The sequence below is a fragment of the Chaetodon auriga genome, chromosome 14 (genome assembly GCF_051107435.1).
Source record: "Chaetodon auriga isolate fChaAug3 chromosome 14, fChaAug3.hap1, whole genome shotgun sequence".
NCBI classification, from domain to species: Eukaryota; Metazoa; Chordata; class Actinopteri; order Chaetodontiformes; family Chaetodontidae; genus Chaetodon; species Chaetodon auriga.
The window spans coordinates 13,993,354-14,017,313 of record NC_135087.1 but is presented as its reverse complement, the minus strand read 5'-3'; the positions used below and the strand labels follow the sequence as shown (position 1 = coordinate 14,017,313).

At 44.3% G+C, this 23,960-nt stretch overlaps 1 protein-coding gene across 1 annotated transcript in view; it reads left to right on the top strand.

The window, feature by feature from the left end:
* Positions 1-23,960, top strand: part of eml5 (EMAP like 5) — a 36,208-nt gene that overhangs the window by 7,340 nt on the left and 4,908 nt on the right. The window contains exons 3-34 of the mRNA XM_076748441.1: positions 1,795-1,893; positions 2,315-2,383; positions 5,876-6,061; positions 6,628-6,763; positions 7,404-7,605; positions 8,281-8,418; positions 8,550-8,806; positions 8,973-9,185; positions 9,273-9,440; positions 11,141-11,247; positions 11,339-11,457; positions 11,581-11,767; positions 11,933-12,038; positions 12,454-12,547; positions 14,565-14,665; positions 14,775-14,968; positions 15,453-15,564; positions 15,722-15,849; positions 17,064-17,205; positions 17,293-17,445; positions 18,409-18,540; positions 18,668-18,756; positions 19,869-20,045; positions 20,178-20,379; positions 20,468-20,594; positions 20,858-20,872; positions 21,698-21,706; positions 22,277-22,355; positions 22,632-22,761; positions 22,904-23,002; positions 23,432-23,452; positions 23,768-23,941. Of these exons, the coding sequence (XP_076604556.1) occupies positions 1,795-1,893; positions 2,315-2,383; positions 5,876-6,061; positions 6,628-6,763; positions 7,404-7,605; positions 8,281-8,418; positions 8,550-8,806; positions 8,973-9,185; positions 9,273-9,440; positions 11,141-11,247; positions 11,339-11,457; positions 11,581-11,767; positions 11,933-12,038; positions 12,454-12,547; positions 14,565-14,665; positions 14,775-14,968; positions 15,453-15,564; positions 15,722-15,849; positions 17,064-17,205; positions 17,293-17,445; positions 18,409-18,540; positions 18,668-18,756; positions 19,869-20,045; positions 20,178-20,379; positions 20,468-20,594; positions 20,858-20,872; positions 21,698-21,706; positions 22,277-22,355; positions 22,632-22,761; positions 22,904-23,002; positions 23,432-23,452; positions 23,768-23,941 (4,165 nt within the window). The remainder of the gene's footprint in view (positions 1-1,794; positions 1,894-2,314; positions 2,384-5,875; positions 6,062-6,627; positions 6,764-7,403; positions 7,606-8,280; positions 8,419-8,549; positions 8,807-8,972; positions 9,186-9,272; positions 9,441-11,140; positions 11,248-11,338; positions 11,458-11,580; positions 11,768-11,932; positions 12,039-12,453; positions 12,548-14,564; positions 14,666-14,774; positions 14,969-15,452; positions 15,565-15,721; positions 15,850-17,063; positions 17,206-17,292; positions 17,446-18,408; positions 18,541-18,667; positions 18,757-19,868; positions 20,046-20,177; positions 20,380-20,467; positions 20,595-20,857; positions 20,873-21,697; positions 21,707-22,276; positions 22,356-22,631; positions 22,762-22,903; positions 23,003-23,431; positions 23,453-23,767; positions 23,942-23,960) is intronic.

Here is a 23,960-nt window from a genome sequence, read left to right as displayed (position 1 = left end):
AGTTTGATGGGAGCTGGTTGTGTTAAGGTGAGGGAAGCCATTAATAACTCGTGAGAATCACCAGGATATTCAGGTAACTTGCCATTGAACCTTTTCATGTTATCGTTTGAGTCAGCTCTCTGCAGACTTGCCACCAGTTATTATTTACACACTGCAGCCTCCACCTAATGTTGATTTGGACTATGAAAATCGATACCATGCGCAACCAGCTCTTGCACTTCTCTCTCTTCCTCCCATAGGAGCTCTCAGAGCGGCGTTATACCTCCTGTATTTTGCAGAGACAGGGAGATGACCCTGTGCTATTTTCCTGCTCGGGTAGAGAGCTGGGGATTTAGATGGAAAGTGACAGTGTTTAAAGCCAGAGGAGGCTCCGTCGCTTCTCAGTTTAGTAGCTCTATTTACTCTCCAACTCTCCCCTTGCTGGATCAGGAGAAGTCAGCGCTGAACTCAGGACGATCCAGAGGAATCCCTTGTGCCATTACCCTGTCCATCCATTAAAACAATGTAAAGAAACACACTGATGTTTGAGACATCCCTTCTAGATATTCCAGTATGAGCTGCAGTTGTGCTGTCTGATATGAAGAGTATGACTCATTATTATTGTTTCACTTTATTTTTGTTGTTCTGACTATTTTAGCCAGTTGCCTGCATGTCACCTCAGTCTGTGGTTGAGGTGACATTGAGACTATAGCAACATTTTATATGGTGTCTTGATTAAGCACTTGCCTGCAGACATTATTGCACAAAATATTTCCACATGAAACTCTCATTAACCCTCAAAAATAAACAGTAGAAGGTGCTTTTTTATTTTGATATCTCAGCTGTCACATTTAATTAATGCCAACCTTTCTAAGTGGAATGTATTAATTTATAATAACCATTGCTGAGCCAACTAAGAGTCGACTGCCAGCTCTGTAAAGCTGCACTTAAGCTATTCAGAATGATAACATGCTCACAGTGTCAATGCTAACATGCTCTTGTTTAGTGGGTTTAATGTTTACCGTGTTAACTTATCTTAGTTTATCATGTTAGCATGCTGACATTTGCTAATCAGCTCTAAACTCAGTACAGCTGAGGCTGATGGTAAGGCAATTTGTTTGCAAAATTTCAACATGGTGATAGTGCCAGAGGAAGGGATAAGGGCTCACCAAAGTCATAAGAATTCATCATCTGGGGACCATGAATGTTTGTACCAAATCCTTAAATTGTCGAGATATTTCTGTCTGGATCAAAGTGGTGGACCAATAAATGGACTGACAACGCTCGGGCAGCTTCGCTGGCATGGCTGAAAATACGACTGGAGTTTTCAAAATATGGATGTACTCTTCCATCCCCCTCATCTGCATGTTTTCACTGGGTTTCGTCATGCAGGGCCTCTTTTAAAAAAGTTGAAACAGTGCAAAAGCCTCACCAATGACTTCTATCCATAACTGAACACTGATTCAGCAATGGATCAAAGAGGACATCCTCTGCCATGTAAAGAAGCTGCAGAGTGGAGACGGGTTTCCATAAGAGCTGCTCTCCTCTCTTCTGCTCCACTGCTGCTGCTGCTGCTGCCTACTCACTCAGCCAGCTATAGGAGGCTCCTCCAGCAAGAAGCACTCAAATGTGCTCACTGGAAGTGCCAGAGGCTGGACAACTGTTCAGTTCTGCTCTGTAGCTGTTATTAGCCCTTTCATTGTGGCCTGCCATGCTACAGCGGAGGTAGTTAGGTTTGTTTTGCTGTGATTAGTGCAACAGAGCGAAGTCTGTTCAATCTGTGATATGACTTCTTTTTCTTTGCTGTCTTTGCAGTGTTTGGTGTCCGTGGGTTTGGACTCTAAAAACACAATCTGTGTGTGGGACTGGAGGAGAGGGAAGGTGCTGGCAGCCGCTCCCGGTCATACAGACAGGGTAAACACTTTCTTCCTCCCCTGTCTCTGTCACAAGCTCCGTATCGACCGCCTCAATTAGTTCTAAACGCAGGATGGAGCGCCTGCCCAAAGGGGACATAAACAAGTTAGGCCTGATTGATTGTGAGCTTTCCAGAGCGCCGTCTGAGAGGGTGCACGGCTAATGAAAAGGAATTTTAAAAAGATGAAATGCAGACAGCTGTTGTTGTCTAATTCAGCCCACACACATTATATCGCAGCCAGTGCAAACACATACTTTTCTCTTTTAATTTCCTCTGTTATTTTCATATTTTTTCTACTCTAAGTCTTTTTTTCAAAGGGTTACACGAAGGAGCAATATTCTGCATAATGTAAATGTGATATTGTGGTGTTTATGTAACAATCAGCCAACATTTAATGCATCATATGTTTTCTCCCCACAGATATTTGACATATCATGGGATTTGTACCAGCCAAGCAAGCTTGTAAGCTGTGGTGTCAAACATATCAAGGTACAGTCACTTCCTGGTCATTTTACATCTCGCAGATTACAGCCGGCTCTTGAGAGCTGGAGTTCTTGTGCCTCATTTGCATAATATCTGAAAACAGATTATGATTTTTAGGAAGTTTGAAGAATCCGTTGGCTCCATGCCCCTTTCTCCCCTGCCTTCTCTGCTTTATCACCATGACCATATCAAAGTCTTAAAATAGATGTATGCAAATTCACTTTATTCCAGAGTCCGTGGTTATTAGGCACTTAACATAAGTAGGACAGGCAATGACTCACAGTCTCTTCCCTGAAATTTGTAGTAATCTGCGCTGCAGAGAGGAAAAATGTTCCCTTTTTATGGGGAACCATGACTCCACTACTCATCTCCTCTTTTCAGCCCTCCTCATTCAGCTTTTAAAAACCCTCTCCTGTGCAAACGGCAGCATTGCTCGCTTCCCTTTTTCGGGCCTATCTCTATCATGTCTTTTTCACAGAAGAGTAGTGTTCATGCATCTTTGATGAGTTCATGCAGGGTGTCTTTGCCAAGCCTTCCCTTGGGATATGTAGTAGTGTTCTTTGAGCGGCACGGCCATTAGGAAATAACAAGGAGTTCAGAGCCACAGAGGAAGCTTATTTCCAAAACACTGGGAAGTGAGTGAATCGTGCTCAGATCAGAAATGTTCCCAGTGGCGCTGTGAGGCTAAACCTTGTGACTCTTAAATGGGGTTGATGTAGGCAGCATGGTTTAGCCTACTGGAGGTATTTCCTCCTGGTGTATCATTTCACTGATGATTCCCTCATTTCAATCCTGCTTGACTTGCCTCCTCTCGTAGTAATTCTCCCCTGAACTCTTCCCCCACCACCGTGCCCCCCCCAGTCCCCACTGAATCCTCCGGTCTTCCCTCTCCTCCTCCACTTCCACTTCCTGATGCCAAGGCAATCCAGCAATTGTCCCACATAATTCCCCAGCCTTCACCCTGCGGACCATGTGACATCTGCTCCCCGACCCTGTGCTCGCTCAGCGATTATAGCACTCAGAGCATCCAGGAGATTTAGTCCCAGTAATCCACTCACTAGCCGGCTGAGGAAAACACAACCTCCATGACAAGGACCGTGGCTGCTGGCAACGCTGTCCTCCTCATGCAGCTCCTCCTAGCTAATTACACAGTCATTTGTGTTTTGATTAGTTCAGGACAGCTCAGACCTTAGCATGCCCCTCATGAGCCCCCTCCACACACACAGAAACACCTACCACTCACCTGCCTGCTGCCTGACTCGTTATCGATGAGAAGATTTGGCCCTTTGTTTAAGAACCATACCACCAATTGTGCTCTATCTACTTGCAACCCCTCATCACTGATTGTGTTCTTTATTTCTAGAGGGTGGATGAGAACTCATCAAAAAATAGAAACATTTGCAGAAAGTGTTGAAAATAAACAGAATTTTGTACAACAAAAATGCTTTTAGATTTGTCTTGCCACCTTGTGTGGGGGTCCCAATTCCCAGGCTGGAAACCACAACCACAAATCCTGTATGTTTTACATTATGGCTAACAGTTTGCAAGCCGTGCTGCTGTGTTTTATGAATTTGAATTTTTCTGCCTTTCCCAACCACTGTTTTTTATTTATCTATATATGATCTGAAAATCTGCTGACAGACATTTGAAACTTGCTTTGAGCAGTGCAATTCATCTTAGTGAAACAGTGGTCAGCAAAGACTTGCTAACATGCTAGCGTGGTCGTTGACACCATGTTGAAGGATGACAGCAGCTGTGAGAAAATGAGCTTCCAGCAACACTGACAGCCAGTCACCCAGTTTTCCTTACAGTGAGCTGCCAAAGAGTTGACCTCTGTTAGCGTAGCATTTAGCGCTCTGACACCATTCAGGGTCACTGTGGTCTGACAGCAGGGGTATTATGAGTGAGATAAAAGGGGTGAGGGTTGATGCAGTGCAGGAGCTGATGAGTTGTGACCCTTTCTGCTTTAATTACATTTAAAAGGTTTTCCTTGAAGTGATGGTGGAGGTAACTGAGCATACCATTAATGCTGGGTTAAGAGGAGCAGTTTCCACTATGCCGGGAGTTCTCTGGAGGATGTTTAATAAATTAAAAGTGTTATTAAGAGAAAGTAACACTGTTACCTAGGTCCTGATTTCAACTTAAAGCACTCTCATTTTCCAGCTTCAATTTCTATCTTTCTATTGTGCCCCCCCCTCTCTCTCTGCACCTTTCTTTCCTGCTCCTGGCCTCATCATAAACCCCTCCAGCATCTCGTCTCCTCTCAGTAATTCAGCAGTGAAGGGATTAGCCGGTGCCCGTGTCTCACTGCCTTATCAGTTGCGGGCAGGGAGGGCTGTGCAGTCACGGTGCATCCCTCCCCACTGCCTCCGCAACAGGCAGGGCCACAAAACCCCCCTCCCGTCCCCCTCCCCCACCAACCCTTACACACACCCAGCACTTGACACACTTCAACCTTCATAAACACCTTCCAAGATTACTCACATGCCTATGATCTTTCCTGCTTAACCTTCAGCCCCGACCCCACAAGAAGGCTCACGCACATGCAAATACTCACTGAGAGCTCAGTCAGGAGCTCAGCAATAGGAGAGACCTGTCCTGCTGAGGTGTGTACAAGCCTTAGATGTTTGATGGCAGGGTTGTATCTGAGGCTGTGATGCCCATCTCTGATAATCGATCCCTCCTGTTAGCACACAGCAGCCCTATCAGTCAGGAGGATAGTTGTTAGTGAGGGTGTGACAGGCTTTCACTACTGAGGAGCTCATTTGTTCACTGTGTGATTGTCTATCAAGCCTCTGCAAATCAGTTCTTTTGAACAAAGACAGCATCATCATTTTCCTGCAAGTTCTGTTTCTAAGCAGAATCATCCTGGTCCAGGGTTATTACACTTAATTTTTTATCATTTTTTTCTCTTTCTGCAGTGCAGAACTGTTCTCCTTTAGATAAACCAGAAAAAGGGTTGTCATTCTGCCATTTTCCTGCTTGCGGGTGATGAGTATGTGTCTGTTTCACTGTGTCTGTCTCAGCATTCGAGACGTCCTCCTCGAGCTTTCTCCCTGTGATCTCATCTCCATGCAGACCGAGTGTCTCTCTTTCGCTCTCTCCTCCTCCGTCTGATGGATTTAGCCCTCAGACGAGGCTGTGCCTGTGCATCCCGATGACCTTGTTCATAAATAATGAGCGGGCGTGTATGCGTGTGTGCATCTGTGTCTGTGCATGCTGATCAGGTGGTTACAGCACTGACCCCCAGCAAGAGTTCCCCCCCATATCACATGAAGAGGAGGGAGAGCATTTGAATTTGACTTTGGCTTTCTTTCAAGGTCTGCGTGTGTGTGTGTTGTTCAATGGCTACGTGTGGCTGTCAACCCTTAAAGGACTTGATGGTTTTCACTGTTTTATCTAAATGTTCCATAATTGTCCATTTGTTCGTTCAGGAAAGGATTACAGGGGGGATTATTAGCCACCCTGCTTTTTCACTCTTCCTGTTTGTGTTTGCAGTTTTGGAGCTTATGCGGTAATGCTCTCACACCCAAGCGTGGTGTTTTTGGCAAAACGGGGGATCTCCAAACCATCCTCTGCCTTGCCTGCGCCAAGGACGAGGTCACATATTCAGGTGCCTTGAATGGTGACATATACGTGTGGAAAGGGATCAACCTGATGAGGACGGTGCAAGGAGCTCATGGGGTGAGTTCATAAGATCCGCGCGTTTGTGTGCTCTGTCGCTCGGGCTGATTTCGCACATCCATTCTGCTGCACCGTATACAAAAGCATTGCATTGAAAACATCTAGCACAGTGAACCACAGTTGAAGCCACGCATGCTGGCTTTGTTTGATTCTGCTCAGTAGAAAAGGATCAGCCTTTTGCTCCGCAGGATTAAATGATATCTATTGGATCAACAGCTGGGTGAGGGGATGGGTGGATGGGGGAGGGGATAATGACTACAGTACATGTTCACTCCTGCTTTTTGTACCACCAAATGTCTCAGTGAGGGTTTAGCAAGGTGCCTATACACAAAAACCCTTATCCAAAGGAGGCTCTCAGTAGAGCTTTCCAGTGATAAAATAAATATGACACCCCCATTACCTAGCTCTGTTATCTTGAGGCCACAGTAGCAGGTTTGTAATTGTGAAAGCCTTGTTAAACACATGCCTGGCTGAGCAGCAGCACTATGCGGTCTGTATCTGGCGCTGGTTCTGTCGTTGCTCATTTGTTGTGCAGATCCTCACTGACAGCCTGTCATTTCCTCCAGTCAGGGATTTTCAGCATGAATGTCTGTGAAGAGGGCTTCGCCACTGGGGGCCGAGACGGCTGCGTCCGGCTGTGGGATCTCAACTTCAAACCAATTACTGTCATTGATCTCAGGGAAACAGACCAAGGATATAAAGGTGATGTCAAACTGCCTCCGTTTTCCTTTAATCTAAGCACAGAAAGGTTGCAGGCTAAATTGTGGTCTCCTGAGGAACTGGAAGAATTGTATAAATCTAAAAAAAAAACAAAAAAACACCCTTTATGCCATTTCTGCTCTCCTTACTAATACTCTCTTTCTTTTCTATTTTCTCCATCTCTTGTACTTATAATTTTGGACCTAACAGTAGCTAGAGGTGAAAATAGCCGAGGTGGGTAATGTCACTGCGGGCGGAGTAAAATAAACCATGTCAGTCTGTTTGTAGCAGTCCCCACGTTGTTCTGCTCTTCCTCTTGTTGTTAGTAAGTTCAAGCTCTGTTGCAGTTTTACTCTGTATACAGATGTTCTGTTCACATATGTATGCAGCATATGCTTCCTCCATCCTCTTACCGTATTACCCAGAGTCAGTTGCAGATTGGCTTGACAACATGTGCTGTCATTGTATTTTCCTGTTAAAATGTCCGTCCTAGGTAGCCTGCAGGTGGCTGTTTGCACCTCCTGTCTATATTATCCCTGTCTTGTCTTATAATGACTGTACAAGGCAAATGTCTGTCTGCTTTCTGTCAGCATGCTTTGTCAAAGTCTTTTCTGATTTTTAAGTGTATGCGTGTTTTTGACAGGGCTGTCCGTGCGCAGCGTTTGCTGGCGGGGAGATCACATCCTGGTGGGCACGCAGGACAGCGAGATATTTGAGGTGGTGGTCCACGACCGCAACAAACCCTTTCTCATCATGCAGGGTCACTGTGAGGGCGAGCTGTGGGCTCTAGCGGTCCACCCCACCAAGCCTCTGGCCATGACAGGAAGCGATGATCGCTCAGTCAGGTGAAGCTTCAGCATTAACCTGAGAGGGGTTTTTAAGAAGATGCTGTCATGTTAAAGTCATATCTATTCATTCAGCATTAAATTTGTGTAAAAGTACAGTTATTGACAACTGTGATGGGACAGTAATTTACTTATTGACAACTGTGACGGGACAGTAATTTATTTCTTACGTTACTTTCAAAATATGAATTGGTTTGGTTTATTTGACAATGCACTTCAACAACAATCAGCATACAAAAGCACAAGCAAAGCACCGAAAATACTCCCAGTGGGCATTAACAGGTGCTATTGTTAAGTACACAATTCCTATCATACTAAAACTTCCCCATTAGATAAGGTACATACAAACCTGCCTACACAACTGTCTTCACAGGGTTGTGTCATCTAGCTGCCGTGTTGTCAACATCAAATTTACCGTCAAATGTGAAATGTTTCAATGTTCAGCAACCGTGTAGCATCGTGTCAAAGGTTTCTCATGTTTTTGTCATCTGTCTATTTATGTGAAGCAACGGGCTGTAGCACTGTGCCACGACAAATTTTCCCTCCGGGACAATAAAGTTTACGCTGCTCTGCTATACTCTAAATCTGCATATGCAAACGCTGCAAACGTGGTTGTCATGGTTGTTTGAGTTGATGTAATCTCATCACGGCTTTGCCTCTCCTCTGTGTCAAAAGGATATGGAGCCTTATAGACCACGCGCTGATAGCTCGCTGTAACATGGAGGAGCCTATCCGCTGTGCAGCTGTGAGCACTGATGGCATTCACCTCGCGCTGGGAATGAAGGATGGCTCCTTCACCGTTCTCAGAGTCAGGTGGGTACACAACTCAAAAGGCCAAATGGGAAATTTTGATGCTCTGTAAATGGCTGCTACAATAAAGAGCCTCATTGTTTTGTGTCTGTTTTAGCTTCTCATTCAAGTTGCATTTCTCTGCTTCCATCCAGAGATATGACAGAGGTGGTCCACATCAAGGACAGGAAGGAGGCCATCCATGAGTTGAAGTATTCCCCTGATGGGGCCCACTTGGCTGTCGGCTCTAATGATAACTCAGTGGACATCTATGGCGTGGTGCAGAGGTACAAGAAAGTGGGCGAGTGCATCGGCTCAAACAGCTTCATTACGCACATGGACTGGTCCACGGACAGCAAGTACCTGCAGACTAATGACGGCAGCGGCAGGAGGCTCTTCTACAGGATGCCAAGTAAGTCCAGGTTCCCAGGCGGATTACGTTTGTAGCACAGCTATTCCAACAGATCATGTTGTCTGTAAAATACTGCCAATAGAAAAGCCCCAAAAGCATTGTTGCTTTGATGTAATATTATCACTGAGCTTCTTTGTGAGATAGAATATTTCTGTCTTCTGTTGAGGTGGGAAGGAGGTGACCAACAGGGAGGAGCTGAAGCTGGTGCAGTGGGCTTCGTGGACGTGTGTGTTGGGCCCTGAGGTCAACGGAATATGGCCCAAGTACTCAGATATCAATGACATTAACTCTGTGGACGCCAACTTCAACAATCAAGTCTTGGTGACAGCTGATGACTACGGATTAGTCAAACTTTTACGATATCCATGTATTAAAAAAGGTAAAGAAGACCCAGTTGTTTAATTTCTAAGCTTAGTTGAGTACAGAAGTTCTGAAATATTACTGATATGTTTCCTCTTGATTTTAGGCGCAAAATTTAAAAAGTATTTAGGTCACTCAGCCCACATAACCAACGCCAGATGGTCACATGACTACCAGTGGGTCATTACTATTGGTGGCGCTGATCACTCAGTGTTCCAGTGGAAGTTTGTTCCTGAAAGAAAGTCTAAAGAAGCTCTGCATATAGCGCCACAAGGTACGATGATGAAACCATGCCCCAGTGTGGGAATATAATATTGGTAATGCCAGACACTCACATTACTGATATTACTTATTTCACAAAATCGGTGGCTCCTGCCAAAAAGACATTAACAAATCAGGCTAAGTGGAGAAGCCTGGTGGAAATTTTGATGTCCACTCAATCTTCTACTCAAATGTTGCTTTTTTATTCCTTTAATGGAAGAGCTTTTAACTTAGCTTAGCATAAACACTGGAAGAAGAACAAAAAGCCCATCTGACTTTCTCCAAAGTTAAAGAATATGCCTATCCACACTGCTAAAGCTCAGTTATTAACACATAGTAAATTCATACACAATAATGATATAAAAACAAGTTTGACTAACAAGACAACAACAAGGCACACTGTAGAGTTTTTTTACTTTGAACAGAGTTAGCTGTTTCCTCTTGCTTCCAGTCTTTGTGCTTAGCTATGCTCCTCGCTGTTGCTCCATACTTAAAGAAGTAGTTCGACATCTTAGGAAATAGACTTTGTTGGTTATTTACTGAGAGTTAGATGACGAGATTGGTGCCATTCTCATGTCTGTTGGCTAAATATGAAACTACCAAAAGCACCCAGTTAACTTAGCTTAGCACAAAGACTGAAAACAGGGAAACAGCTAGCCCGGCTGTGTCGAAATTACTATTGTTGATATATTGTGTTTGCTCTATCCAAACTCCTGAGAGTCTGACACATAACCCCCATAAAACAGTGAATTTCCATTCATGGATTAAACAAATGAGATATAAGGAGTTAATTAGTGAGCTTAAGAGGTGCTGGTAGGTGGAATTTGTGACTGTTGGACAGAGCCAGGCTAAGCTAAGTTAAGCTGCTGGCCACAGCTACATATTTAACTCACTGACACAAGAGTGATATCAATCATCCCACTGACCTCTGCAAGAAAGGGAGTACCAGAAGCATATTTCCTAAAATGTCTGTTCCTTTAAAATCAGCTTGGAGTACCTGTCTGAAAGTAAAACTATTTACACAGTAAATTGTGGTAATGTCAACCCATTTAGTGAAACTGAATGTCGTAGTACATTTCTTAGTTATGTTTTAGGGCTTGTATGATTGTAACTGGCTGCTACATTACGTGCACCCATACTGCTCCCTCCAGCCTCATGAACTTGATGTGCTAAACCACCAGAGAGCAATGCACTAGATTGCTCCCTTCCCGTACTTTCTTTCATGAACCACCATTTCCATAAAGCTCTGCAAAGGAACGGCCATCACATTAATTAAGACAAATCCAATAAAAGTGAATGAAGCTTGGAAAGTATAATTGCATTGTCATTCCCAAGTCATATTTTTTCCAGAGACAGAGCGCAGCTGCGCTCTCTGAAATTAAAGCACATACTAACTGCCTTTCCTTTTAATTCTCCTAATGGATCTTGTGAGCAGCCGCCCTTAGCTGCCAGTTCTGCTTATTGCCTTGCCTTGGCACGGCTTTACTGTGCTGCATCAGCAATTTTATACATTTGTCTTGAGCGATGTCACTGTGAAGCACGGCTGCCTGATAAATAGGAGATGTCACGGTATTATTACATGATAGACCCTCACTTCTACTGAAACGTGGTGCAGTGTTTTTTTACTGTGAGTGCAGTGGGATGTTTGTCTGATTCGGAGACAGCGAATGATTTTACTAGCGAAGTGTGATGCAACCTTGTTTCTGCCTGCAGAGACCTTGGCAGACTCTAACAGTGAGGAGTCCGACTCTGATCAGTCAGACGTACCTGAGATGGACTCAGAAATTGAGCAGGAGACGCAGCTCACATATAGACGACAGGTTCGTGATCACATCAATGTTCGCCTCTTGAACACGTCTCCCTGAAAATCAGATTTGCTGTTTAACAGAGAATCTGCACACGTGTATCCAGGTTTATAAAGAAGATCTACCTCAGCTCAAAGAGCAGTGCAAAGAGAAGCATCGAGCGACGGCCATGAAGAAGAGAGAGCGAGCGCCGGGCAGCGGAGTGAAGCTGCACTTCATTCATGGGTAGGCTTACTCTGTCGCGTCATAAAACTGACACTCAAAGGCTGATACTTTTGTTTTAAATTGTAATTAAGCCCTGCAGTCCAGTTCCATCATTTGTTTCTGTTTTTGTTTATTTGTTTGCAGCTACAGGGGTTATGATTGCAGGAGCAACCTGTTCTACACCCAGACCGGGGAGATAGTCTACCATGTAGCCGCCATTGGGGTTGTGTACAACAGACAACAGAATACCCAGCGTTTCTACATGGGCCATGATGATGACATTCTCTGTCTGGCTATCCATCCCCTGAAGGACTTCGTAGCAACAGGCCAGGTAGCTGCCGGCACTGCAGACATAAAATATTCAAAGCTTTTTTTAGCTGTGGGGTTATGGCTCCTCGGAGATGAGCCGAGAGAGATTCATTGCCATGTCAGACTCAAAGTTCTCATGTGTAAATGGGTTGAATTACATAAACTTTGGATGTTTTTGTCTGTCCAGGTTGGCAGAGATTCCTCCATCCACATATGGGACACAGAAACGTTAAAACCCATGTCTGTGCTGAAGGGTTTCCACCAGCTCGGAGTGTGCGCTCTGGACTTTTCAGGTAACACTCACACTGCTTTTAGTCATCCTACCCAGATGGATTCAACATAACATACGTTTTGTATTCGCAAATTCTTCCAGGCATCTCGCTCTAACAGTGAGCAAAAAAATAATTTCACACATAAAAGAAATGGGCAAATTCACAAGACACCCAATTTACCGGCAACGCCGAAAAACCTTATTCTGCCGTCTTTCAGTCGCAACAGACCGACAGCTTCAAGGTAGAGCTGTTCCTCTCGCTTCCTTTAATTGGCCCCAGACAGAGGCAGCGCTGTGATCTGTATGTCAGTGTCAGTGAATCACCTGGCTTGGATCAAACCCACCAGGCTTCTTTCATGTTGCTAACAAGGGCCAAACTTCATTGAACCAAAGCTCTGCCCGTGCTGTACTGAATGGTTTTGTTTTTCCCTCCTCAGCGGATGGCAAACGGTTGGCCTCGGTGGGCCTGGACGACAATCACACTGTTGTGCTGTGGGATTGGAGGAAGGGGGAGAAGCTCTCTGCCATGCGGTTAGTAGAGTTATATTAGAGCATTAACACGGCTGCTGGTTGGCCTGTCAGCGTGCAGAATCTGCCGGCCCGGCATCCTGAAAGCTTTGACAAACCTTCGCATCAGTTCTAAAGATTGTCTGAGCGTTTGTCGTTTAAATATGGACATTTATGGATGAGGGTTAAATTGAAGCCACTTTGCTGCGCAGGGCTGACAGTGTGACTGATGGGGGAGAGGAAAGAAGGGGAATTACCTTTTAAAATTACGAGGCTGCTCCACTGCAACACTTCACCCTGCCAGAGTCTGCATGGTTAGAGTAGGAGTTTGCCCCAGGGCCCCAACTGTGGATCCATAATTAAAGAGATTTACTTTTAATTTACATCTTCCATGGGCCTATCCTGGTGAGTTTGTGGGCTTAATATATTCGGATTTATTATGACAAGGAAACATATTAACAACAATGTGTCTATAATAGATGTGCTCTGTGTCTGATGTGCAAAACAAGACAGAAAAAAAAGCAAATGGGTTACAAAAACAATCAAGAAATAAGAAGGATAAATGAAAAGCAGTGACAGAGAGGTATCACAGACCTTCTACAGATTTGCCCTGATGACTGAAACTAATTGTACCATAAGGACTATATATAAAGTCCACATCTTAAAAGCACATCAAAGATCTACATAATTCTGAGCTGAGCATGAGAGGTGTTAATTTGTTCAGAACATCATGTAGGATTTTCAATTTCACGGCAGGTAAAATTATGTAACCCGGAAACCAGAGGGAACTAGAAGTATCTAACTGGAAAACATCCACATCCCAAAATATCTTTGCTTTTGCTTTGCTGCTGGCTCTACTTCATGTTCATATTTAGTATCTACTCCATTGAAATTCCCTCTGGCTAGTTTGCAGCAGTGCGTTGCGGGTTGCTCTCCTGCGTGTTGTGTGCCAGGCTCTCACTGCAGCTCAGGGACAGCTTGGAGCTGCACTAATCTCCTTTGCAGACCCTGGTGGGCTGTGCAGTGAGGCGGTCAGAGGGAAATGGGGCCTGACAGAGCCTAGCTTGTGCACCGCCACTGTCTAGTCTAGAGTCGGGAGAGGAGGAGTTGGTGTAAGAGGTGACTGTGAATGAGGGTGAAAGGTGGGAATTTGGGGAGGTGAGAGATGTAGGAAGGAAGGTGTAAGTGAGAGGAGAGAGGGAGGAGAGGGGCGTAATGTTTCCGTAGCTTCACCGACACTGAGAGGAGTGCAGTGACACATAGAGCAATAATTAGAGATGTTTAAGTGTCAGGTTGGTTCATCACATCTGACAGAAACAGCAACTGATCCTCAGTGTTTATACCATGCAATGCAATCAGAGAGCAAAACAAAAAGACAGTTATAAGTTTATCTCCGTCTCCAATGGGTCTGTAGTGCTTGTTAGGGAGCAGAAACACAGAACACAGAAAAGGGTTTAGCCTTTACCAACAAGGAAAAAGAAGAAGACATAAATCAGTACATAATGAAGCAAATATTTTCAATTTAAAAGCTGAAGGCCAAACGAGAAAAAGGAGTGGATGTTGATGATCCACATTAATGCGCAAGTTGGTTTGCAAATTTTCTGTTCACAAGACCAGAAGGAGGCAAAAAATAAATAGTTTAATAGTAGGTGGTGATAATACTCATATTTCCTTATTAATCTAATCTGTAACTCTGTTTCAGCCAGATAATACAGTTACCAGTTTGAGTTTTGAAAAACTAATCCAGTCCAGCACATTTCTCTGGGACGGATTTATCATGTCGATCAGGAACATTTTGATACTCCAAACCATGCAGCTCAGTTTGGCTCTAAACACAGAAACAGAAGTGAGGCACATTTCTCAGTTTCTTTGCCATCATTAAAAATCCTCAGTGTAGCCTGCGTCATGCACCCAGGCCTCGTATTTATAATTCCAACTCTGAAAAATAATGCAGAAATTCAATTTTATATCTCTCGAAATGAAATGTGCAAATTTAATCATTTCTTCTTGCATATTTTGTGTGTAAAAAAATGTTTTTCAGGGGAAGCAAGGACAAGATATTTGTTGTCAAAATAAATCCCTACCTTCCTGACAAGCTCATCACAGCTGGAGTGAAACATATGAAGTTTTGGCATAAGGCTGGTAAGACCCCAGGGGTTTTCTTTATCGAATAGCAGAAACTCTAACAAGCAGAACTCTTTCTTAGCTGTGACACATCTTACTGTGAGTCGACTGCCTGGTTCTCTTTCAGGTGGTGGTCTAATTGGGCGCAAGGGGAACATGGGGAAGACGGAGACTATGATGTGTGCTGTGTATGGCTGGTCGGAGGAGATGGTATTTTCGGGCACGTGCACGGGGGACATCTGCATCTGGAGGGACATGTTCCTGATGAAGACTGTGAAGGCTCATGACGGCCCCGTATTCAGTGTGCACGCTCTAGAAAAGGTACCACAGGGGAAAAGGCTCTGTGACTGACCAGTGAGGACATTTTTTAAAAAATATTTGAAAACTCCTGTTTCACTCTATTTTTAGTTGCTACTATGGAAGTGGACAATATGGACAAAGGTTTATATGACCTGACATGAACTGTTTGAGCAGTTATAGGCTGCAGCAGTTGACATGAAAAATCTCATTAAATAATAAAATGATCACATTAACCTGCATGATTATTTAACAACCTATTTTTGTGAGCTTTTATTTTAAGCGACAGATCATGTAAATCATTTATCATGATTCTGTTACTTGATTCTATCAGAAAAGTAAATTATGACCATTAGATTAGCAGCACATGTTTCTGTCTGTTTCCCTTTTTGTCGGGTCATCTTTGTTTAGTCTGTAGTATGTAATGTTACATTTACTCTGACAGTGTCATGCTCAACTAGCAGGAGATCATTGCAGCAGTAAATGTGCTTACATGTTGTCCCTGTAGGGATTTGTGACTGGAGGAAAGGATGGTATTGTTGCTCTGTGGGATGACACCTTTGAAAGGTGCCTGAAGACCTACGCCATCAAGAGGGCAGTCCTAGCTCCGGGCTCTAAAGGTAGAAGTCCTCCACTGTCCTTGAATCACTCTTTTAATGCGCATCTGTTTAAAACATTCAATGCTTTTAGCTGAACTCATGAATCGGGAGATTTCCTCCTGTTCTCTGGCTCAAGCTCAGGTCTCTGCCTTCATGCTATAAATCATCGACTCTGCAGGGTTGCTCTTGGAGGACAACCCCTCCATACGTGCCATATCTCTGGGCCATGGACACATCCTGGTGGGGACCAAGAATGGAGAGATCTTAGAGGTGGACAAGAGTGGCCCTATCACTCTGCTGGTCCAGGTAAGGTGCTGATAAAAATAACCCCAACACCTGTCACAAACCTCATAATATACAACACAGCAGGCCTGAGTCTGTAAGGTGGCTCTTTCCAAGTTCGTAAAGATTTGAAAGGTTGAAGATGAACTGGATGACGTCACAGTTAGGATCTTCTCTGACTTCTTTTTGTCAAAGTGTCATTTTTATTGCGTTGTAATTAAGTGGCGGAACTGTTATGAAAGGGTACTCTATCTAAGGATTAAATGAGCCGTTAAATCTGATGTAGTCACTTGTCTTAAGTGAATTTCTGGTCACTCCAGGTTGATTTTAGGTTTTGTGCTTAAATTAATGGACAGTAGTGGCTATGTGGATGGTAGAAAGTTGATATATAAACTGCTGTAATGCTGGGAGGAAGGCCAGATGTTTGGTGTCAGTGATTCTAGGTGGGAGGACTGATGTCATGATCCTGTCTCTGTATCTTAGAGATGTGCCTTCAGGTTTGTGTTAAAGTCATATCTTCCTCCTGAAACTCTTTATGGCTGTAAAAGCTTTAGCTAAGAAATCCATGGTATGCTTTGGAAAATGGTCAGCATATCCATTCTTGGGTTAAAACATACAAACCTGCCAGCGTCTCCCCTCAGTGTGCTCATGACACCGCTTACGTACACTTTACACAGCAGCTCAGAATCACCAAGGCGTTGGCTGTAAGCAGCAATGAATTATTGCTGCTTAATGGGAGATTGTTAATTTCGTTAAGTGGTCCCGCAGTGTCTCCCAGCCTCCTCTGAAAGCAGGCAGACAGAGTGAATGCTATTGATTGCCCTTTTCAAATGCTTTAAAATATACAAGCACATTCTGATGGATGGGATGAGCTAATGAGAGAGCCAAAGGTTGTCCTCAGTTATCCGTGGTGGAGGTTACAGGCTAACTGTCTCAGTATCCTTTGGAATATCAAAGAGAATTATAATATGAGATACTGTATGTGTGGCTAACCTGCTTCTCTATGTCTGCTGCTGAAATCAGAAATGAACAGGTGATCGTTGCACCATGTGATGAAGCTCTCTGTCACTCCTCTGTACTCCTGACAGCATGCTTCTCACTGGAAGCGATTCACTGGAATCATACATGTCAATACAGTGATGACTTCCATTTCACTAAAAAAGACATTAAGCATGTTTCATTAAATCCCTTCAAAGTCTTCACTTACTAATCGATGATGCTATTGTGTGTGTTTGCAGGGTCACATGGAGGGAGAAGTGTGGGGCCTGGCCACCCATCCCCATCTCCCTCTGTGTGCCACCGTCAGTGATGACAAAACCCTGCGCATATGGGACCTCTCGCCCAGCCACTGCATGCTGGCTGTACGCAAGCTCAGAAAAGGTGAGTCACCGCTCGAACAGATGAGTGTGTTTTCTGACAGGAAGTGCGCTGGTCCCAGGGCTTTAACAAACACATTATCCTCCACAGGCGGCCGTTGCTGCTGCTTCTCCCCTGATGGCAAAGCCTTGGCGGTGGGCCTGAATGACGGCAGCTTCCTCATTGTGAACGCAGACACCTTGGAGGACCTGGTGTCCTTCCACCACCGCAAGGACATCATCTCGGATATCAGATTCTCTCCAGGTCTGTGGTTCACCTCTGCATTTCTTCACTCTTACAAAAGTCTGCTCGGCCTGAGAAGTAAGTTGGCCACTAAAAGCTGTGTGTCCTTCACAGCATCTTAGCGTATGTAGGATGCTGTGCAGAAGTTCAGCAGGTATACATATTTCCTTCCCGCTGTGAGTCGGGGAGATATTGCTGCAGGCCTGACCCAAATTAATGGCTTTCTGTAATAGGGCCAGACAGAGAGACAGCAAGAGCCGAATGGGAAGCAGTGGGGGCGGACAAAGTGAGAGCAAGAAACTAAACTCTCCTTCGCCTGGACACTTAACCTTGATCCTCAATGCAATGGATCTTGTTTCTTAACCCAACACCCCTGAGTCACCGAGAGCCTGCGTCTGTAGTGTAGAAGTCACTGTACAGAGCAGTGTGATGCTGAGCAGGAAGCGTGTTTTGCTGTGGTTATATTAGGAATAACTGATGAGTCCACAGCATGCGAGGAGCTCTGTGAAGCTGTACTTAGAAATTCAGAAAAAACAGTGGAAAAGGCTTCCCAAACAGGTCAGCAATAACACACAAAAACATAGGGGAACCACTGAATACAGGAAATTGAGAAAATGTTATGTTAGTTGAGATGTTTGTCATCTTTGTTTAGCGTCTAACATTTGCTAATTAGCACCAAACACAAAGTAGCATGAGCTGATGGGAATGTTAATTGTTTTACAGGTATTAGCCGAAGTATTGATGAAAGTTTTGACTCTGTTAAAGCTCTAGATGAAAAGTTAAGGCATTACCAAAGTTATGTCAATATGTCCTGAGGTGGACACGAACTGCATTTCACTCAGAATCACATCTGCCAGTGGCGCTAGAGGAAAGGTCAGATGATCACCAAAGTCAGTAGGATGGAATGAATGAGCTAAAAATCCTCAATTCTGTTGATCCCCAGTGAAAATTGACGAAACATTTCCCTCTCTTTTGTTTGCTCAGGTGCTGGGAAGTACCTCGCAGTAGCATCAGGAGACACTTTTGTGGATATTTACAATGTGATGAGCAGCAAACGGGTTGGAGTGTGCAAAGGATGCCTCAATTACATTACCCACCTGGACTGGGACAAGAGAGGTAAACATGCTCCCTTAAATAGTATTGTCTCAGTAAATCCTTGCGAGCGACTGCCAATTATGGATTCAAAATGTCTCTGTTAAAAAACAGTTAAGCACCATGGCCCACTGGGCTTTTTCATTCACAGGGAAACTACTCCAAGTCAACACAGGTGCTAAAGAGCAGTTTTTTTTCGAAGCTCCTCGCGGCAAGAGGCAGACCATCCCGGCTACAGAGGTGAGCAGGGAGAGGAGGCGCAGGAGCAGCCGTGGTTGTGGTGCTGCTGGCCCACTTTTTCCCTTCGGGATCAGACGAGGCTCAGGGAAGGGCAGTGAAGCATTAACACGGCCCACTTTTCAGCAGTATCATTCTAATATTGGCAGTGGAAGTGGGGTAGTGTTTAGGGTCCCTTTGATACAGTGTGACATTCACACACCTTGCCAGGGAAGCATTAAGAAAATAAGGGTCAGAGATGATAGATGCTGCTAGGTCGTGTCTCGCTGGAGCCTCAGATGTCCTCTGCAAGCTTTGCTCGTTCATCACACCTCGTCATGATGTGTGACACTTTCCTCTTCCCCTTCCATTCATTTCACTCTTCTCTTATGCGCTTGATCACAGCATTGTTACTGGCTGTCTGAAGCAGTGGCTGGCCGGTTCTTCTCTTAGCTGCTTTACATCGTACCTATAAAGCAGATAATTATCTGTCATGGCTGTAGATGAGTGGCTCCATGGTATGTTCTCGACCCCATTTATTCTTTATTTGCTACAGTTGAGCCTTTAAATTCACCATTTTAATTTATCTTTTCACTCTTATGTGAACAACACTCAGCTGTACTTGTCCGTCAACTGTGGTGATCTCAGCAGATTAACAAAAGGACTGCCGGGACTCTGTGAGAGGCTGGATGTCCCAAAACCTTCTGAATTTAAATTAGATTAATACAAAGATCATTATTATTGACCTATATTATTATAGGTACTTAGCTTAGCATAAATACTTGGAATGTTGGGAAACAGCTAGCTCGCTCTGATTGTTGTATTTTGTTTTTTCTCTCTATGCTAAGATAAGCAAACCAGCTGAGGGCTGTAGCCTCTTATTTAACAGACAGGTGTGATAATGGTGACAGGCTTCCCATCCAACAGCACCCATCTCTTCTGCAGATGGTTCAAATGCTGCAGCCGGTCTTCAAAGCTCAGAGAGCACATTACTCCAGTGTTGTGCTCTCTGAGCCTAAATGGTTATGTTGCATTTTGTTGCTCTTATGTTACTGGCCTGCCTGTTTGTGAATGCTTTTATTGTGAATTGCTTTGTAACTTTGTAAGTGTTATCCATACTTACTGACTTGGCTCAGGTGGAGAAGATCGACTGGAGCACGTGGACGTGTGTCCTGGGAACGTCTGTCGAGGGCGTCTGGCCTTTGATCAGTGAGGTCACTGAGGTGACTGCTGCCTGCCTTAGTAATGACAGGAAGGTGCTAGCAACAGGAGATGACTTAGGATACGTCAAGCTCTTCAGATACCCTGTAAAGGTGAGGCACAATGAATAAGTCTGCAATTATTGTCTGGTTTGAGCATCTCAAGGCTTGTGTTTAATGCAAATGTTATGTTAATTTCCATGTTAATGTCACAAGTGTGAAACAAATGTTGTCCATCTCCCCCAGGGGAAGTATGCAAAGTTCAAACGCTATGTGGCTCACAGCACACATGTTACCAATGTGCGATGGACACATGACGACAGCCTCTTGGTGACAGTCGGTGGGGGTGACACGTGTCTCATGATCTGGGCCCATGAGCCCGAGGGCCACCGGGAATTCAAACAGTGTGACAGTGAGGAGTCGGACATCGAGAGTGAGGATGACGGAGGTGAGAGAGGAGCTTCCTCTTGAGCTTTTTATTCCCTGAATGTTACCTTTGCTAAAGCGAAACCTGCGTCGTTCCTGTCTTTCACCAGGTTATGACAGTGACGTGACGAGGGAGAACGAAATCAACTACACCATCAAGGCCTTATCCACCAACATGCGACCCATGACGGGCGTGAAGCCCCACCTGCAGCTGAAAGAGCCCTCTGTGGATGAAAGGTAATTCTCAGTGAAGCGATGGTGTTGCAGAAGGATGCTCCTGAGCAGTCAGAAAATAACTTTTTCATAATAGAAAAAAATAAGGCTTCTGCATCGAGATGGAGCCAAACCTGCCTTCCTTAGTCAACATTTTCTTTTCCTGCGTGAAATTCCTGCCCTGTCCCTGCCCTTTTGAAATAACTCAGCCTTTTCTGCTCTTCTTCTTTCCTTTAACGGCTGTCCATCTGTCATTACCCTGCTTCGTTCTTTCACTCTACTTGAAGACAAGGGGTGGTCAGGTAAGCTCTTGTGTTCATGTTCAGTATGTTGAGTTTAGACAAAAGATTAAGGGGGGGCTACTTCGAGGAAATGTATAACATGGTAGTCCTTCCTTTACAAAGAGCAAAGATAAAGGAAAGACAGTATCCAGAAGTACTTTCACTTCCATAGAAAAGCCTTGATGTCTGTAAGATGATTACCACTTTTCGTAATTCATATTTCAGTGGGGTGTTGTTTCTTCGCATACAAACTAAGACGCTGTTTTGGGTGTGAATTCACTTGCTAATGAGTTGTGACTGGCAAGACAAATTGGGCTAAAAGTTAAATTAGAGCTTGACATTAATTTACTTGTCCACTTTAATAGTGAGCAGAACAACGTGGATGGGTTGTACAAGAAGTGTTTTTAATAGTGAGTGACTCGGGGGAAATGGCCCGATTAAAGTGGATCGGCTTCACACATCAAACCAGAAGGAATGTCAGACATTTACACGTCTTAATCCTCTTTTGAAGTCATTTTAAAGGAAGCACTGTTTATGTGGCTGGTCGTTAAAGGGGCTTACAAGCATGATCGACTCTAACATCATCATCATCATGAGCCATCTTTAAGTGTGTGACAGACTTTGGGTGCCTCAGGTTGATGCAAACATCCACGCAGCATCTTCTGGGAAGCAGTTGTCATGGAAATGGACTTGAGTTGTCATGACTACACAATGGCGCTGACTCCTGTATTTCATGTCCTCAGTGGCTGAGGTGTTGTGTTCGTGTGTGTCCGCCTGGCAGCGGTGAGCGCTGTGAAAGACCTTTTTCTAATTCTTGCTTCTTTCTTTGTTATTGCTGCCGTGAAGAGGTTCAAGGTAAGCTGCTTACTTTGTGCTTCTGTTATTACTTCACAGAGCGCGCGCACACACACACACACACATGGTGTCTGCTTTTTAGACACTTGATAGCACTTCTCTTTTCACACCCTGCCCTGACTGTAAAAGAAGGTCATGGTCGCAGTTTGTCCATACAGTCTTTGCATTATTAATAGTTTTTTTTGTACCACTGTTGTGCACTTAAAAAGATGTCATAATTACAGACATGTTTCCTTCCATATGAATCAGAGAGAGCTGATGAGTGGAAAGAACTTGAAAGCTTTTAATAACATTGTATTGTTTAACTGCCTGGTTGGGAGTGGGGATGACAGACAAAGCTACAGTTGTGTCATAGTGTCACTATCAAGAATTGTCGCTCCATACAGAAAACAAATGTGGATTTTCTTCCCTGTTGAGATAAAACATCAGATTTGTGTGCACATATGAGCAGACATTTGCGGAATATTTTTCATCAGAGTAGTAAACAGTGTAATGTTATCATTATTGTCATCATCATGTGCATGACGAGCAGCTCCGCAGCAGCCCTCTGATCCCAGCTGTCTGTTTCAGGCCTCCTGTCAGCAGAGCGCTGCCTCAGCCGGAGAAGCTGCAGACCAACAATGTTGGCAAAAAGAAGAGACCCATTGAGGTAATAACCTCACATGCTTTTCCAAACACAACAAACTTCTACATGTGTACAGATGGTGAACTTTCTGGAAACCGTCTCTGTCAGCGCTGCCCTCTAATTGTGATTATTTCAGCTGACGACTCCGTGCGCTCCGTCCAGACGCCGTCTCTGGGGACTCTGATGATGCTGTAATCGAATGATGACGCCACCTCGGCTAGCCGCTGGCTCTGAACGTCTTCGTTGCCATGGCGTTGACCTTTCTGACTTTCTGGCGATCTTTTTCTGACTCTCCCACAGGACCTGGTTTTGGAGCTGGTGTTTGGTTACCGTGGCAATGACTGCCGCAATAACGTGCACTACCTGAACGAGGGCGCGGACATCATCTACCACACGGCCTCAGTGGGCATCGTGCTCAACTTGACGACCTGTAAGTAGACAGACGCTCTGACTGTGTTACTCTTAACTACCTGAAAAGTAAACTTGATATTGTGTATTTCATTGTGTATGCGTGTGTGGTGTGTGCGTGTGGTGTGTGCGTGTGTGTGGGGGTTGGGTGTGTTTCCTTCCAGCCTGCCAAAGTTTCTATGTAGAACACAGTGACGACATTCTGTGCCTGACAATCAATCAACATCCCAAATTCCCCAACGTGGTGGCAACTGGCCAAGTAGGTATGTTTGTGAGAGGTTGACCTCATGTGTCACCAGCCGCCTCATTTTTCTTCCCTGTATCTCGTGTTGTGCATTGTGCAGGAGGATTACTGTACAAAACAGATGGCCACCCCCACCTACGAACGCATCTGTACTATAGCAAAATTACCATTTTTGCATACATGAATAGTCGTCAGATTGTCACATATTGCTGTGTTTCACACAGACAGACACACATAAACAGTCCCGTGCTGGCAGAAATTGAGTGACAGGATTTGTGATTCACCTCATAATTACATTTTATACACACAGCTTTTAGATTTGTACACAATTTTCTGTAAATTAGCTAAATAGTGTCGAAGCATATGCATAGGAGCAACTAAGAAGGTCAGAAAAGTTAACAAATTATTTGTTGGTTGTGTCAATAAATCTGATTTTCCTTCTTTTCAGGTGATACTGGTGACATGTCAGGTAAGGACACAGAATTAGTCCTCATGTAAAATCATGTTAATTAACTGTTGACAGAGAGTCTGTGGGTTTCAACTCATCCTTTACTTTATGTTACTGACATCTAGTGGCAACGTGATTTGGAGTGTTTTAGTTATTTTAATGAATCATGTTGGAAGTATTTTCGCTTTATAGTTTTGATCACAGTAAGATATAATTTTAAAAGCTATGAGAGCATACAGAGAGCATAGGGAAAGCATATTGAGTCAGACAAGACAAAAAGAAGTGCATACATAATATTAATACATAATGATGATTGGCTTCTTGTCTATCTCTCAGCCACGTCTCCATCCATCCATGTATGGGACGCCATGACCAAGCAGACGCTGTCGGTGCTACGTTGTTTCCACTCCGGTGGGGTTTGCTCCGTCAGCTTTAGTGCCACAGGAAAACTCCTGTTGTCTGTGGGCCTGGACCCCGAACACACCGTCACCATCTGGAAGTGGCAGGAAGGTAAAAACAAAATAGTCTT